The 16,708-nt window shown below is 39.4% G+C and overlaps 1 protein-coding gene across 1 annotated transcript in view; it reads right to left on the minus strand.

Annotated features, from left to right (window-relative positions):
• Positions 1–263: 263 nt before the first annotated feature.
• Positions 264–16,708, minus strand: part of LOC123669770 (EGF domain-specific O-linked N-acetylglucosamine transferase) — a 36,976-nt gene continuing 20,531 nt past the window's right edge. Inside the window, exon 12 of the mRNA XM_045603361.1 lies at positions 264–312. Coding sequence (XP_045459317.1) covers positions 264–312 — 49 coding nt within the window. The remainder of the gene's footprint in view (positions 313–16,708) is intronic.

Below are 16,708 nucleotides of genomic sequence, written 5' to 3' on the forward strand. Positions count from 1 at the left end.
CGCTATAATTTTTAAATATTGCCTTACGACTGAAATGTATGATTAAGTATACCCTTGTATGGTTAATTTATTTATTTATTCATCATTTAATAGGTACTGATATAACACATATAACACACTATATCGAATAATTATTAAATTGTTATCGAATGTGTATCCTATTACGAAGTATACAACTTATTATTCTTGGGCTTAATGGCTTTCAGTTGTGCCATGGGGGCACTGTCAATTTCGCTAATATCACGTGGAATAGAAAAGACACGTTAAGATTGTAAGCTACATTTATTATTGCTTTTGTTGTTAAACCACAACCTGAAACAACAGACAATAACATTAAAAGTACATCTAATATTTTAATTATATTATATATTATACACATTATGAAAGGAAAAACAGGACGTTCACGTAGTCTAACTACAACTTAATTTTGTTAATTTCTATATCTAATATATAAAATTCTCGTGTCGCGGTGTTTGTAGTTAAACTCCTCCGAAACGGCTTGACCGAGTCTCATGAAATTTTGCGTGCATATTGGGTGGGTCTGAGAATCGAACAAAATCTATTTTTCATCCCTCTAAATGTTAAGGTTAGTCCACCCCTAACTTTTTTTATTTTTAGATAAATTATTTATTTTTTAATTTATTATGATTTGGCATTGAAAAATATACACAACCCTAAATTTTCACCCTTCTACCACCAATCCCTATTTTTAAATAGCGTTTAGCGGCAAGACGTTTGCCGAGTCAGCTAGTATTTAGATAAAAATGCTCAAAAGAGACTAAACACAAACATTAACAAACATTCAACATTAATAGGATGAAGAATTTCACAGGAAAGGATGTCATAGACAGGATGGAGGAGTTTGGGGTAGTTGAAGAGAATGTGGGACGCTGTACCTTACGAAGTATACAACATTCGACAACATGTTAATGTCACTGAAACAAGTATATTTAAAATTATTGTACGGCAAAATTCAAAAATAAACGTCCTACTAAGGTAACAAAAAAGTCAAAAATAAGTCAAGAAAATACTAATAAAAATAATCAAAATTTAATAATTATTATATCAATAATTATATCAACATGGAAATAAATAGATTAGTTGCTATTTGTTATCTATACAAATAAATAAACTTGGAGTGTATGTTTGTAATATTAAAATAAGCTCTTTTTACTAAACGCATATAGGGGCGTTCATAAAATACGTGAGATGTTTAAAGGGGGGAGGGGGTCGAGTCAAATTTCTCCCCGTGTAGGGACGGGCAGTAGAATACAATTTCCTACGGCCCGGCAAGAAGACCTGTCGTAAGAGCCGACAAAATTCTTGAGGTGGTAGGCTTCGGCCGTGGCTTAATTACCACCCTCTGGGTAAAGTCGCGCCGCCAAACGGCAATTGCCGTGTTCCGGGGCGGGTCCCAGAGCAGCCATTTGGGGGATGTGTTTGGGTAGTTGTGGCACTCTATGTGACCGATTCTGTCTGCTCATCACTGCCGCATCGGGTGCCTGGCTTCGGAGGGTAGCGGGATCCGAGGCACGGTGCCGCCGCTGGCCGACCGTAGGAAGTTGGGGGCCCAAGTAGCAGGAAAGCCACCTGTGAAAGGCTGCCCCGCCACCTGACGAAAAATCCCAGAATGTTCTACCTTGCCGGTTGGCGACCGGAAGGGAGGACCAGGTAGCCATTCTGGGGGGGCTCGGGCGTCCCCGCAGTCTCCGCGTCAGTCTCCCTACGTGCGGCGGTGTAGAGTCTGACACCTGGTAGGTAGGATGCCGCCTCGTCCAGTTCGCATTCCCCAGCACCTATTCACTCCACATGAAAGCACACAAAAATAAAAAAAGGTATACACAGCGGCTGCACGTCCTCCCACTGAAAGTGCACCTCTCTAACATCCGAGGTCTGCACTCCAATCTCGAATCTGTCCACCACCACCTAGAAACAGAAAAACCGCAGCTGCTGTTCCTCACTGAGACGCAGATCAGATGTCCGGCTGACACGGCGTACCTCAGCTACCCCGGGTATTCTCTGGAGCACAGGTTCATACCTCGTGCCGGAGTCTGTGTGTACGTCCGTGATGACATTTGCATCAAGCGTCTTAAGCACCTTGAGACATCCAGTTACTCCATCCTATGAGTTCTGGTGGACACAGGACAGGAGAAAATCCTGTATGCCTGTGTCTACCGTTCGCACAGTGGAGACGTGGAGACAACTCAGTTATGTGACCATCTTACCCTAACGGCGGATAAGGCTCGAGAGCGTTACCCTTCGGCACAGTTAGTCATCCTGGGGGACTTCAACGCCCACCACCAGGAGTGGCTGTACCCATACCAGGTGACCGACCATGCTGGGAGAGAAGTGCGTAAACTAGCCTTGACGCTGGACCTCACCCAGCTTGTAAATTGTGCTACCAGGGTACCAGACGTAGACTCTCATACCGCCAACTGCTTAGACCTATTTTTAACAACTGATCCAGACAGGTACTCAATAACAGTTTCTGCACCACTGGGTACTTCTGACCACTGTCTGGTAAAATCAATATCCGTCTGTTCCCCACCCGAAGAATCCCCATGTGGCCCAAGACGGGTGTGGCGATATAAGGCAGCGGATTGGGATGAGATCCGTCACTTTTTCTCGTCCTATCCTTGGCGAGAGGTATGCTTTTCTTCTGATGATCCGTCGAGCTGCGCTGAAGCCATTACCGCGGTAATACGTCAGGGTATGGAATATTTTATACCATACTCTGACGTAGTGACGAATGGAAAAGCTCGCCCATGGTTTGATGCGGAATGCTATCGTGCAGAAGCCAAAAAGCGGTCGGCATACACTGCATGGGCTGAAGCTCGAGCGCGCAAGTCTCCAAATTCTCGGAATTTGAAGAAAGCTTTTAACCGAGCCGCCAAGGCATGTAAAAGGACGTTACGCAGGACTAGATTCAACCATATCAGCCGCATTGGGGCCAAACTAGCTTCTTACCCTTCTGGGAGCAAAGCGTTTTGGTCCCTGGCAAAAGCCGTTGAATCTAACTTTTGTCGGCCGTCACTTCCACCATTGCTGAGGACTGATGGATCACTGGCCCATTCTGCAAAGGAGAAAGCGGATTTGTTTGCATCTCTTTTTGCTGAGAACTCGCGTCTGGTTGTTGCAGGAAAAGCACCACCAATCTCAACTCGTGCTGACTGCATTATGGCAGAAGTACGCATACGCCAAAAGGAGATCCTTAAAATCCTGCAAACTCTAGACGTAAACAAGGCCAGCGGACCGGATGGTATACCAGCGATAGTCCTGCGTACCTGTGCCCCTGAGTTGTCTCCACCTCTTACACGCCTGTACCGCCTGTCACTTAAGACTGGCAAAGTGCCGAAGTCTTGGAAGCTTGCCAACGTGCAGCCTGTGCCCAAAAAAGGTAGTCGTGCAGACCCTGTCAATTACCGTCCCATCTCGGTCACATCCATACTCTGTAAGACTATGGAACGTGAACTAAACAACAAACTCTTGGCCCACTTGGAAGGTAACGATCTCCTCAGCGACCGGCAGTACGGTTTCCGCCAGCACCGTTCGACTGGGGACCTTCTAGTGTATGCCACACATATTTGGAGTGAGGCCATTGACAAACACGGCGAAGCACTTGCCGTGTCTCTCGATATCTCGAAGGCCTTTGACAGGGTTTGGCACGCGAGCCTTATAAGCAAGCTTCCTTCATATGGCATTCCACCTGGCCTTTGCACTTGGATTTCTGACTTCCTGAGCGAACGTTCAATACAAGTTGTCCTTGACGGGTACTCGTCGGACCAAAAGGCTATCGACGCTGGTGTTCCTCAGGGATCAGTCTTGTCCGCTACCCTCTTCCTGCTGCATATTAACGATCTGCTCGTCCCCGGTACCTTTGGGTACGCTGACGACTGCACAGTGACGGACAGATACTTTTCGAGTGCAAGGGCTAGTAAGGATGTTATCCAGTCTTGTCGAGAGGATATGGTCAGCCGCTTGAACGTCGCCCTCCAGGCAGTCTCCGAATGGGGCGATGCCAATCTGGTCACGTTCAACGCTACAAACACACAGGCGTGTGTGTTCTCCTCTAAACGGAGCCCTTTACACCTGGCTCCGACTTTCCGGGATGTTTCTGTGGAAATTACCGACTCCCTACAGCTCCTCGGTGTAGAGCTATCGTCCAACCTGAACTTTGGGCAACACATCGAGTCCAAAGCAAAAACTGCAGCAAAAAAACTAGGCATTCTCTCTAAGGTCAGGCGATGCTTCACTCCAGAACAGCTGCTTCAACTATACCAAGCACAAGTTCGGTCTTGTATGGAGTATTGCTGCCATCTTTGGGATGGATCCGCCAAATACCAACTGGCAACTTTGGACTCGGTGGAAAAACGAGCTAAGAGACTCATAGGTGACCCTACTCTGACAGACACCAAGTTGCAGAGTCTCGATCATCGGCGTAGGGTAGCTCGTTTGTCGGTGTTCTACAAAATATATTTCGGTGAGTGTGCGAAGGAATTACACGATCTAATTCCCCCAACAACCTTCCGCCATCGGGACACTAGGCGCGGTCGATCGTTCCATCCTTATGTCGTCGATATGCCACCTACGCGCACAAAACGCTTTGGCTCTACTTTTCTGATGCGCACAGCTAAGGAATGGAACTCGTTGCCCGCGTCTGTGTTTCCCGAACGATACAATCTGGGTGCCTTCAAGGCCAGAGTGAATAGGCTGTTATTAGGCAGGCATGCTCCACCTTCGACCGCATCGTCACTTAACATCAGGTGAGATTGTGGTCAAATGCCTGCCTATTTGTCATAAAAAAAAAAAAAAAAAAAAAAAAATCTAATCTTACGTTGGAGAGAGGGGGGCCTCGGCAAATATCACGCAATTTTTTTTCTGATTGAAACAAAAAAAATTATACCTACTATTTTGGTCCATTTTATCCAGATTGTACATGCTTAAGATTTAATCTTAAGCGTAATCGTAATACGATTAAGATCATTCACTAATTCGTTCGAAAGAAAAAATTTCCTTCATACTTCGACGCTGTACATCTACTGACCGTCAAACCACCATATTTGTTTTATGCCAACGGCTTAGAGTGGCTGGATCAGAACGAAGTTGAAGGAGCAGATGATTTTACTGAAAATCATATGGATATGTTGGTTCCAATAGTCTCTTGAGACCGCGCATGATTCTCCATGGACTGAAGAAGAAGAAGAAGAAGAAATATACTTTATTGTGCATATTACAAGCCAACATAACATACATCTTTAAAAAATAAAATTTGCAAAACAATATAATGCACAAAGGCGGTCTTATCGCTAGGTAAGCGATTTCTTCCAGACAACCTTGGGGTAGAGGAGATTTTAAAATAAAAAGAGTAGGGTTATCAAAAGGCAAAACAGAAAATTAAAAAAAAAAACAAAGTAGATCCTACAATCTAATAATACAATAATATATACATAAATACATATACACACATATATACATACATATATATATATTATAAACATATAAAGAATTAAATACACAAATAAATACATACCTATTATATATATGCGTTTCGCAATTGACTCAAAATATTTGACGTGACAAAGCAATGCGACAATCTTAGCTTAAATCGACGCTTTATTAAATTAATAAATAAAAAATTAGCTTGAAGAATAGACGTCGAAATTTTTTTGAGTTTTTCATATTATTTAATATTCGTTTCATAATTCTTTAAATATTGAATTGTATATTGTATGTATTTAGGTTGATATTCGTTCGGAGCTTGTCCTTTATTATGTTTTATGGTACGTTTATATTCCGTGCTATATATATTTTTTATATAATAGATAGTATATATTATAAACATATAAAGAATTAAATACACAAATAAATACATACCTATTACATTAATTATCAAGTAGGTAATAGTTAATCATAAATATAAAATTGAATAATTATCGACAGCACATTTACGAATAACTACGAGTAAACTTACTAACACAGACCAGCTTTTCACTAACAATTTAGGTAAAAATCTTTAAGTAGCTTCTTAAATGATGTAAGAGTTTTAGCCTCCCTAATACTTTTAGGCAAAGCATTCCACAGAATGATTGACTGCACTGTAAAAGAGCAATTGTAGAAAGCAGTATGATGGATAGGTATATACAGCGTAGTTGTATCATTCGAGCGCAGTGCCTTGTCAGATTCACGCACTACAAACTTTTCTCTTAGATACTCTGGGGCCCGGGGACTTTTAAGCACATAGTAAAGCAGCGACAGTATTCTAGTATTCCGGCGAAAGCGGATTGGCAACCACTTGAGCTTTTTACGAAAATCGAATATGTGATCGTATTTTCGCAAAGAAAATACGAATCTAATAGCTAAATTTTGGAGCCTCTCAAGTTTTGTCAGTTGTTACTCAGTAAGGTCAGGATAGCACGCATCGGCATAGTCGAGATGAGACAGGAAAAGAGATTCCGCGAGTGCAATTTTAGTAGAAGTCGGTAGCATGTATTGTAAGCGTCTTAACGAATGCCAAGTTGAAAACATTTTTCTACTCACTTCTTTAATCTGCGTTGTCCAGTTCATATTCTCGTCCATGTAAACGCCAAGATTTTTAACGCACTTACTATATGGTATGGAAGTGTTATTGATGAGCACCGGAGGTAAAGAAGCCCAGTCAATCCTCGAAATAAAAGCCCGACTACCCAATACTATAACTTGCGATTTCACTGGATTTAATTTAAGACCATAACAGCGACTCCATTCAGTTACAGCAGCAAGATCTTTATTAATTATAGTAATAGCCCCAGGCAAGTTTTCGAGGTCAGACTGAGCATAGATCTGCAAATCATCTGCATACAAATGGTAGAGAGAAGAAATGCTATTCGTGATGTTGTTAATGAAAATGGCAAATAGAAGAGGTGATAAGACGCCACCTTGAGGCACACCGACAGGCAAATTAGACCAAGAGGAAAGATCTATTGCCATCTTTACTCTCTGCCGGCGCCTCTGTAGATAACTACGAAACCAGTCAATCACTGATGGAGATATGTTAAGTGAACACATGGTACTAAGAAGTACGTCATGGTCTACCGTATTAAAAGCATTACTGAAGTCTAATAAAGTCAGAACAGTAAGCTTCTTGTTATCCATGCCATATCTGATGTCCTCGGTGACTTTGACAAGAGCAGTAGTCGTGCTGTGTCCTGTTCTAAACCCTGATTGAAGTGGATTTAGGAGATTATTTTTCGTCATATACAAAGTAAGTTGAAAGTGGACTATGCGTTCGAAGACTTTGGAAAGAAAAGGAAGGATAGAGATTGGTCGAAAGTCAGTAACAGTAGAAGGATTAGATTTTTTAGGTAAAGGAATAACGTAAGCATCCTTCCAAGTAATGGGAAAAATGCCAGAATCAATAGAACTATTAAAGATATGCGTGAGAACAGGGAGAATTACATCAAGGATAGGTACCAGCATCTTACGACTAACGTTATCGCAACCGACGGCATCAGACGATATGGATAATATGTTCTTCTTAACATCACATTCAGTAATTTGACTAAAAAAGAACGGAGGATGATTAGGAGCTGGTAGCTGGGAAAGATGATGTAGTGTACAAGCCTTTGTATTGGCGTCAAAGTCTGAATCAGGTGAAGCAAAATGTCGGTTTAGTTCGTCTGTAGAAATATCTGAGTAATAATTACTTGTTTGCTTACCAACTCCAAGTGATTTAAGAAACTTCCACACTTTTGCTGGGTTGCCGTTCTCAACCGATTTATGAATATGACGTCTTTGCGCATCCCTACACATCGTATTACAGCGATTGCGTATTTTTACGTATCTCTCACGATGCTCATCAGAATTGGACTTCCTATACTTTGCCCTAGCCCTGTGCTTTTTGGCTATCAACAACTTTAACTCGTTGGTCATCCAAGGTGCAGGAAGATGCTTAATTTTAACAGGTCTTACTGGGGCATGTTTGTCATATAAATTAGCTAGTAGGCAATTAAATATTTCTATTTTTTTGTCGATATCCGTTTCGCTATAAATTATGGACCAGTTCAGTTCACGTGCGTCTAACAGTAAACTATCTGAATTCATTCTACCAAAATTCCGCTGCATCAATACTCTTGCCTTTTGTTTAGGAGGACGTAAATTATAAGATAGATATATCAAATCATGGTACGAGAAACCCTCCGCGGGACACTGTCCAAATTTGAAAACAAATTCTGGAGCAGAAACTATGATGAGATCTAAAAGTGAAGGCACACAACCGGGAAAATAGTGTGTGGGTTTAAGTGGCAACAGCTGCATATTGCACGAATCAAGGATGGAACTGAGTCTTTCAGATCTTCTATCACGCTTTACCATACATGTGTTAAAATCGCCCATAATTATATTATGACAATATGAGGGAGTATATTATTGCTTTTGTGAATTAGAGTAGATATTCTTTTTTTAATCACAGTAGTTACAATTTAAGCATTCTATTGTTAAATTATTACTAGTCGTAAATAAAAGCACGAAGCAATTTTTTTTTTTCTTTTTACAATAACAATCCAACATCCGCGTTTACGTAAGAAACCCACATTTTGAAAAATCTAACGTGAGATTGGGGGATGGGGGAGGGAGTTGAATAAAATCTCACGAGATCTCACCAGGGGGGGGGGAACAGAGGTTTCTATGTAGTAGTGAACGGATTTAGCTCTAGCACTCGTAGTATAGCTTCAGGTGTGCCTCAGGGTTCTCATTTGGGGCCTGTCTTGTTTAACATATTTATAAATGATCTACCTAATTACCTTCAGTTTTCTGTACCCTATTTGTTTGCTGACGATTTAAAAATTTTGAGAATTATAGAATCAGTTTCTGACGCTACGTTGTTGCAAAGCAATATTGACAAGCTTATCGAATGGTGCAGGTTAAATAATATGCAAATGAATTCTAAAAAATGTTTCTTCTTGTCGTTCTCTAGAAAGCAATATCATCATACATTTGAATACCATATTCACGACAATTTGATTCAGGAGGTGGACACTATTAAAGATCTAGGTATTTTGTTTGATAGGAAAATTACTTTTGTTCCTCATATTGAGAATATTTGCAACAAAGCTTCTAAAATGTTGGGATTTGTGATCAGGTACACTAAAGACCTCAAACATAGAAATTCTAAAATATTATTATTTAACTCTTTGGTTCGCAGTATCTTGGAATATTGCAGTGTGGTGTGGCGTCCGCATTACTGTGTACACTCTTTGCGTTTAGAGCGAATACAAAAACGATTTTTGTGGCATCTTGCGTTCTCGTTGCTAGAACGCTAACCATTAAACAAATGACTAATTATAAAAAAAAGAATTCTATATTTTTAAAATAAAAATAATTTGAAATTCGAGTTCTTAGCGATTTTTTTTTTAGTTTTGAAATAGCTAGTACGACGAAACGGCAATTTCATAGGTAAAGACCTAATATTTTATTGCGTTAAATTATTACATCTAAATATATCATATTAACGGTAACAATAGTTATTAACATCGACGAAATCAAATATGACTAATCGCATTGATTCGAAGCAATCCCACCTTTTATCTCACCACATATAATTACAGCTGTTATGAACAGCAGCGTTTTAAAAATTAAAGTAGCGGTAAGAGTACCGTGTGTTTATTACGTACTCGTAATAAATGTTTCATCTTTCTTGTACCAACAATATACAGATCTTATAATATTGAATTATTGTTCTCTTTTACGGTCTTATAGATACAAGATAAGGAGTGTATTAAATTGTCAAAAATTTCGAAGGAAGTCGAGTTTCGAAGAAATGAGAATAGGTACGATAAGTATCAAAGGGAATAAAAAATTTAAATTTACTTTAGTACTTATTAATATCTTATTACTTATTACACAACAATATTTTATAGTTAAAGTAAAACAACAATGAATACGAGTTCGACGCAAATTCTAACGACAGGACGAAAAAAAAAAGGACGGCAGTTTAGTCGTATTTTCGGCACGAAAGTCACCGTTACTAAAACTTTTATTACTACGTCAACCGTATTCCTTCGAGTATTTATTACGACTACGTGTCTCTTATGCCATTATCATCAAATTTGCAGTAATATAACTATGGCTATATTGGAAATCCTTATAAATCAATTTTGAAAAGTGTGTTTATGTATAAGACATCGTAATCAAAGAAACTATTTGTATTAGAAAAGGAAATATTTTATAGAAACAAGATACCTATGACCAGTTACAGTCAAAAAAAGTTTTTTTTAAAGCTTATCTATAGTTCTTATTGAGCACTAGGTCTCTTTATAAGGTCAATAATTGAACTGCAAGATTTTAGGCTTTGTTTCAGAAAAATCTGATCTTTAAAAAGCAGTGGCGTTAAACTACTCGTCGTTAAGTTCGTGGTTTTTAATAATAAAAGGGAAATTCATACAAATTAGTGTCGTGGTCTTGATAAAGTCTTAGAAAACGCATATAACTTATAACTCATTTATTTTTCATCATAAGTGAAACAAATCTTAGTTTTATAAATAAAAAAATATTAACCCTAATAATAAAAATCACAAAATGTTAATAATTACAAATTTTTTTCAGTCTTAGTCCTTGGTCCAGATTGGGCAACTACACTTTAATTAATCACATTACGGACCTTATGTTTGAAATTAACAAATATGGCAATTAGGGGAACACCGGGCAAGATGGGGTAGTTAAGGTTTAAAGCTCCAGAAATCGTAGGGGTTCATGGTTTCATAATCATATTTATTCTTAATCAGGCTTGTAGTTATCAATCTTACATATTAAATTGAAATCAGGAACACAGCACCACAGAATTGTTAATAATATAACAAAATGTAAAAAATGACATACCACCCCATCATGCCCGATAGGTCGGGTAAGATGGGGTGGGCCTAATGGGCAAGATGGGGTATAGCCATTCTCTCGACTATTCAGGAGTGCAGAACTCGCAAATGAATGTTGCTTCGGCATCATTATCATCCACTCCTGCGCAGCCATAATGTAACCATTTACCACAAGAAGAATAAGCAATCCAACCTTTCTTGGAGTCAAAATATAATCCTGTAGAATGTAGGCAATGAGTGTTTTCGGTTTCAACATCACTCTTTTCAGAAGACGACTGTCTAATACGTTTCTTTGGATTATATTTCTTTGTGGCTTTAGCCTTGAAATGGTTTTGTTACTCTTCCTTTTTCTGTTTTCGCTCCTTTTTTCTGTCTGATTTCCTTGTTTTGCTTTTTTAACTTTTCTGTCACATTTTTTTTTAAATAAATTCTTCTAACTTAACAACTTCTGTTTATAGGGTGAAGAGGTTATGGTAGTAGTTTTACCGCGTTTTTTCGCCACTTTTAATGTCTTCTTGGTCACTAGAAGAGGCAATAGTTGCTTTGGACTGGCTAATGCACTAAATTAGGCTAATAAGAAAATCTAGGGGAAGGACTCAAATTTAAATATGTGTTAATTTCAGTTGTACTAGTTGTCACAACTGTTGAAGTAGCAGGATCTGTAACAACAACTGCAGTGCTCGTTGCTGTTGTTGTAAGAGGTGCTGCCACAGTATCTACAGTTAAAAAAAACCGATTTCTATGTCTAATAAATAATCCATAGAGCCCATCCTCTTCTTCTTCTTTTTGCGAGAATACTGGTACCCAAAGGTACCTTTACATTCTTTTTTGCCTTTTTTACCTTTCATTCCAATGTAGTTTGTGGGACTAAGAAAATTTTTGCAGCCAACATATATCCCATTTCTCGCTTCAAAACAACTTCTATCGCCTTATTCAGTGCTTCTCTTGACCGTTTTCATCTTCCTGAGTTTATTTTATAAACATATATGACTTTTTTAAAATATAAACTATCCTAAAACAATATGTAAAAAAATATAAATAATCAAAATCGTGTCAGGCAAGATGGGGCATCAGATACCCCATCTTGCCCGTTGATTCGTTTCAACATTAATATTCAAACAAAAAAAAATTGAATAATGTTTCATAACAAAACAAGTTATTACCTGTTACTGCAATGTACTGTAAATAGGATTAACCGAGGTGCCACTTAAAATTCACTAAATACAAGTTTCATGTACTACGAAACGTATATATAAGAAATTTTAATACGAACAAACGAAATCTACTTTTCGACGATAACTAAAACAAATGAATAGCCACAGTATTAGTACTCGTATGACAAAGAGCTGTCGCGGCGGCTAGTAGCGAGATGGCAGAGCGAATGAGATTGATCAATTTAAATCACCTGAAAAGCCTGATGCCCCGTCTTGCCCACCACCCCGTCTTGCCCGGTGTTCCCCTACTGCTGCAAAAGGTTAAGATATATTATTTCATTTTTTAGTTCAGTAATCAACATAAACGTAATTAAAATACAATTATATAAATTAAACAATAGTTTTTTTTCACCCAATAACAGTTAATTCGTCAAATAACTAAAAACTAAATTAAACTTATAGGAGAACATACATAAAAAATCAAATTAATAAACATCGCCTTGACTTGATACATCTTGATACGTCTTTTAAAGCTGCTACTCTCTCAGACATTTTGAAGATTAATTTGAGACCATTCTAAGCACTGCTGTGGTTTTTACGAAGCCTTCATTCTTATCTTTACTGAAGACAACTTACATATCAATATATAACTAAGAGTATAATGATGATAAAGCTATGTATTTATGTCAAAAGCTAACTAATCATACCGGTTTTAATTCATCGTACCCCTACTAAGTCTCGGCACTTATTTGAAAGTAGTAAAGAGGAGCTTATTGAACAATTACACATGTCCTCAAAAAATCAAATAAAATCGAGATAAATAGCAATAATATTAGTAACTATTACCCTAAGTGTGGGAAGTTTAAAAAAAGTAGGACGTTATTGGGAACAGGTCTTTTTATGCGGAACCACCTTATAAGACGAGTTTCTTACTAACAATAAGAATAACTTTTTTTAACCTACTTCCAAAAAAGGTTCAGTTCAGTTCAGCTCAGCTTATTGCAGTCCACTGCTGGACATGGGCTTCCCCAAGTTCGCGCCAGACATCCCGGTTTTCCACAATCCTCATCCAGCTTACACCGGCAATCTTACGTAGATTGTCAGTCCAACGGGCCGGAGGACGTCCCACAAGGTTCAGTTCAGTTCAGTTCAGCTCAGCTTATTGCAGTCCACTGCTGGACATGGGCTTCCCCAAGTTCGCGCCAGACATCCCGGTTTTCCACAATCCTCATCCAGCTTACACCGGCAATCTTACGTAGATTGTCAGTCCAACGGGCCGGAGGACGTCCCACACTGCGTTTGCCAAGGCGCGGTCTCCACTCCAGGACCCGTCTGCTCCAACGGCCATCGGTCCTTCGAGACAGATGAACAGCCAACTGCCACTTCAACTTGCTAATTCTGTGGGCTATGTCGGTTACTTTCGTCCTCTCGCGAATAGTCTCATTTCTAATCCTATCTTTGAAAGAAACCCTAAGCATAGCCCGTTCCATTGCACGTTGAGCGACTTTAAACTTGTGGACCAGTCCATTCGTCAGCGTCCACGTCTCGGCTCCGTATGTTAACACAGGCAGGACGCATTGCTCGAAGACTTTTGTCTTAAAGCATTGCGGAATCTTCGAAGTGAAGACTCGACGAAGCCTGTCAAACGTCGCCCAGCCCAACCGAATCCTCCTATCGGCCTCCTTCTTCGAGAAGGGTACCATCGACCGATACCGGTCTCGGTATGACTTGGTTGTTAAACATAACTTTCGTTTTGTCCAAGTTCATAGAGACCGAGACGTTGGGAGGACTCATTTAGGCCGGCCAGCATTTGACCTAAATCATCCAACGTCCATCCAACGTCAACAATATCGTCGGCGAAACGAAGGAGATGAAGTCATCGTTGACGTTGATGCCTCGTTCCCCCCAATCCAAGGTCTTAAAGGTCTTAAAGACATCCTCCAGCGCAGTGGTAAACAGTTTCGGTAATATTACATCTCCCTGTCTTACCCCACGCCGGAGGGAAATAGGTCTTGTTCTCTGGTCCTGGACATGAAAAAAGGTGGAGGTTCTCAATTCGATTGTAGTTTTTTATGTATGTTACCTCAGAATTTTTGACTGGGTGGACCGAGTTTGATGGATTTTATTTTAATGGATTAAATGGGTTTCATTCTAATATTTTTTTTTTCACTTTTTACCATTTTCAAAGGCTTTTTTTTTTTTTTGATATCGCAGGGTAACCCATTTACGGGTGATATCCAGAATGCCCGGGTAGGCATTCCTAGACCGTATGTCGGCTTAGCACTTGGGGGTGCACTACCGACCAAAACCCCTGCGGGAGCCTTCAGCCGCTTTAATTGGAGGGTCCTGGATCTGCAGGCAACAGGATCCCTCCAGCGACAGGCTGGCCTCGGCGAAAAGACCAGACTTCTCCTCCATGGAACTGTCCGGCTCACCTCTGAACAATCCCGACGACGCCATGTCTAGCAGGACCGGGTTCCCATCCCGGCCCGACACGGGCACAGGGGCGTTACTGGAAACGCATTAAGTAGCGCCTCCTACGCACCCCCGTTCGTCGCCTGCGGACGGAGGCCTCGTCGGCGGCCCCCTCTCTCATCCGCTCGTCGTTCTCCTTCTGGGACATTACTGTCTCGCAGAAGGAGACCATCGCCTTCCAGGACTCGTCGTCGCCGAGCATCGCGGTGATAACGCTCGGCAGTGACAAGTCCCCTCCGAGGACTGTCGTCAGATCGCGACGTAGCGCCGCCCATCTCGGGCACACCTCGAGGGTGTGCTGGGCAGAGTCCACCGCCGCGCCACAATCGTGACATTCAGTCGTCGGCTCCCTTTGGGCCGTCCGACAAAAGTATTCACCAAAGCAACCGTGCCCGGTGAGAACCTGCGTCAGACGGAAGGTGAGGGGTTTGCGCTTACGGCGCATCCACCGCTCAAGGACCGGGCGCAAGGCAGCCGTTACGCGTGTGCCATACGGCTGCTCCACCAGGTCCTCCCCCCACCTCCGCATTAGTGCTTCTTGCCCCATCCGGCGCACCCGTAGGATCCCGTCCAACGTGGGGTTCTCACCGAGAGCCCTCCTACCCGAGACGTATGAGTAGGTCTCGGCATTTTCAAAGGCTTAAAGCACTGGTCTATATGGATTTAACTAATAGTTAACCATGTCAAAACTCAAAATGGTATATATAATATTTAATCGTAAATATTATGAAGTAAAAAGAGTCGGTACAATAAAACCTGTAAAATAGTTTGCATATTTTATTTATTATAAGTGACAAAATTATTATTTTATTATTTTTAAGAAACATCAGGTTAGATAATTATTATCAAAGATTGGACTTTAGTTTGTAAGATAATGATGTTTAACATAATATTAAACTTAACTCGTTTGTACTAAATAATTTTTTTATAATATTGTGTAGGTATTACAGAAAATTGATAGAAATGCTTACTCACTGGTTAGACTATCGATTGAAAAGTCTTTCTACTAGAAAAACACGTATAATAATAGTTAAGTCCTTTTTAACCTTAAAATCCGCTCTAACTTTAAATTATTTTGTATGTTTCTTCATCACCACATGCCTACTTCATATTTTTTACAGACAATAAACTTCAACATGTTGTGGTAATTTTGATGGTTGCGAATTATTTGATGTCAAAAAGTAAAACATTTTTTTTAAATTATATATGACTAGTAGTAAATTCTAAATATAAAAAGGCATTATGTAAAAATGCTATGTAATTAAATGCCAGTTCATAAGACTACATTAACTGAATATAAATTAGTAATACCTTTAAAAACTACTATAATTTTATTATTAATTCAAGCGAGATGTATTTGCACATGACAAAAGGTTTCCTATTAATGAGACAATATAGGTTATTAAATTCAATATAAAACATGTAAAACGTAAGTTCTTACAATACAAACCATTAAACTATCTGGTCCGATAAATACTGCAAGTATCTTTACAGATCATAATTTTTACATAAGTTTGTTGTACATATGTACATATATAAAAGTACCCTTAAATAGGTATCTTAAATATTCATAATCAATAAATATATATGTATATCATGATTTTTAGAGATTCCTCCGTAGTTGCAATAAGTTTTTCGTAATGTATGTCCTTAATCCATAATATATAATTTAATTATTGGTCATAAAATAATTTTATAGTATTAAGCTTAAAATAATACAACTTTTTTCAAACAATAATGTTATAGGTTGGCAAGAAAGTTGATAATTTCGGTTTGCATCAGTAGATAGCGTTGTGTTCGTTACATTCATAGGCAATAAAACGACTGAGGCTCACAAAGAGAAAAGTGGAGTTTATGGTGTTGATTGTTTAACAGAACGCACGTGTCAGAATTATTTTAAAAAATTTCGTTGTGTAGATTTTTCTGTGAAAGATAACCAACGTTCTTTCGACCTTCTGTAATTGATGAGGACAAAATGGAAGTCAGAATTGAATCGAATCATCATATAACTGTGCGAGAGATGGTAAAACAGTTAAATGTATCATACACAACAATAAAATTTATAAATCTTATAAGACGACTAGGCACTAGCAGGATATTTGAGTTCCGCAGGGATTGAGAGAAATTCACCGAACACAACGAATCAATGTTTGTGATACCCATTTCAAACGTAACGCAAGCGATTTTTTAAACAAACTATAATTGCCGATGAATAATATATCGTCTACAATAACG

This window comes from Melitaea cinxia, chromosome 3 (genome assembly GCF_905220565.1).
Source record: "Melitaea cinxia chromosome 3, ilMelCinx1.1, whole genome shotgun sequence".
Taxonomy (NCBI): domain Eukaryota; kingdom Metazoa; phylum Arthropoda; class Insecta; order Lepidoptera; family Nymphalidae; genus Melitaea; species Melitaea cinxia.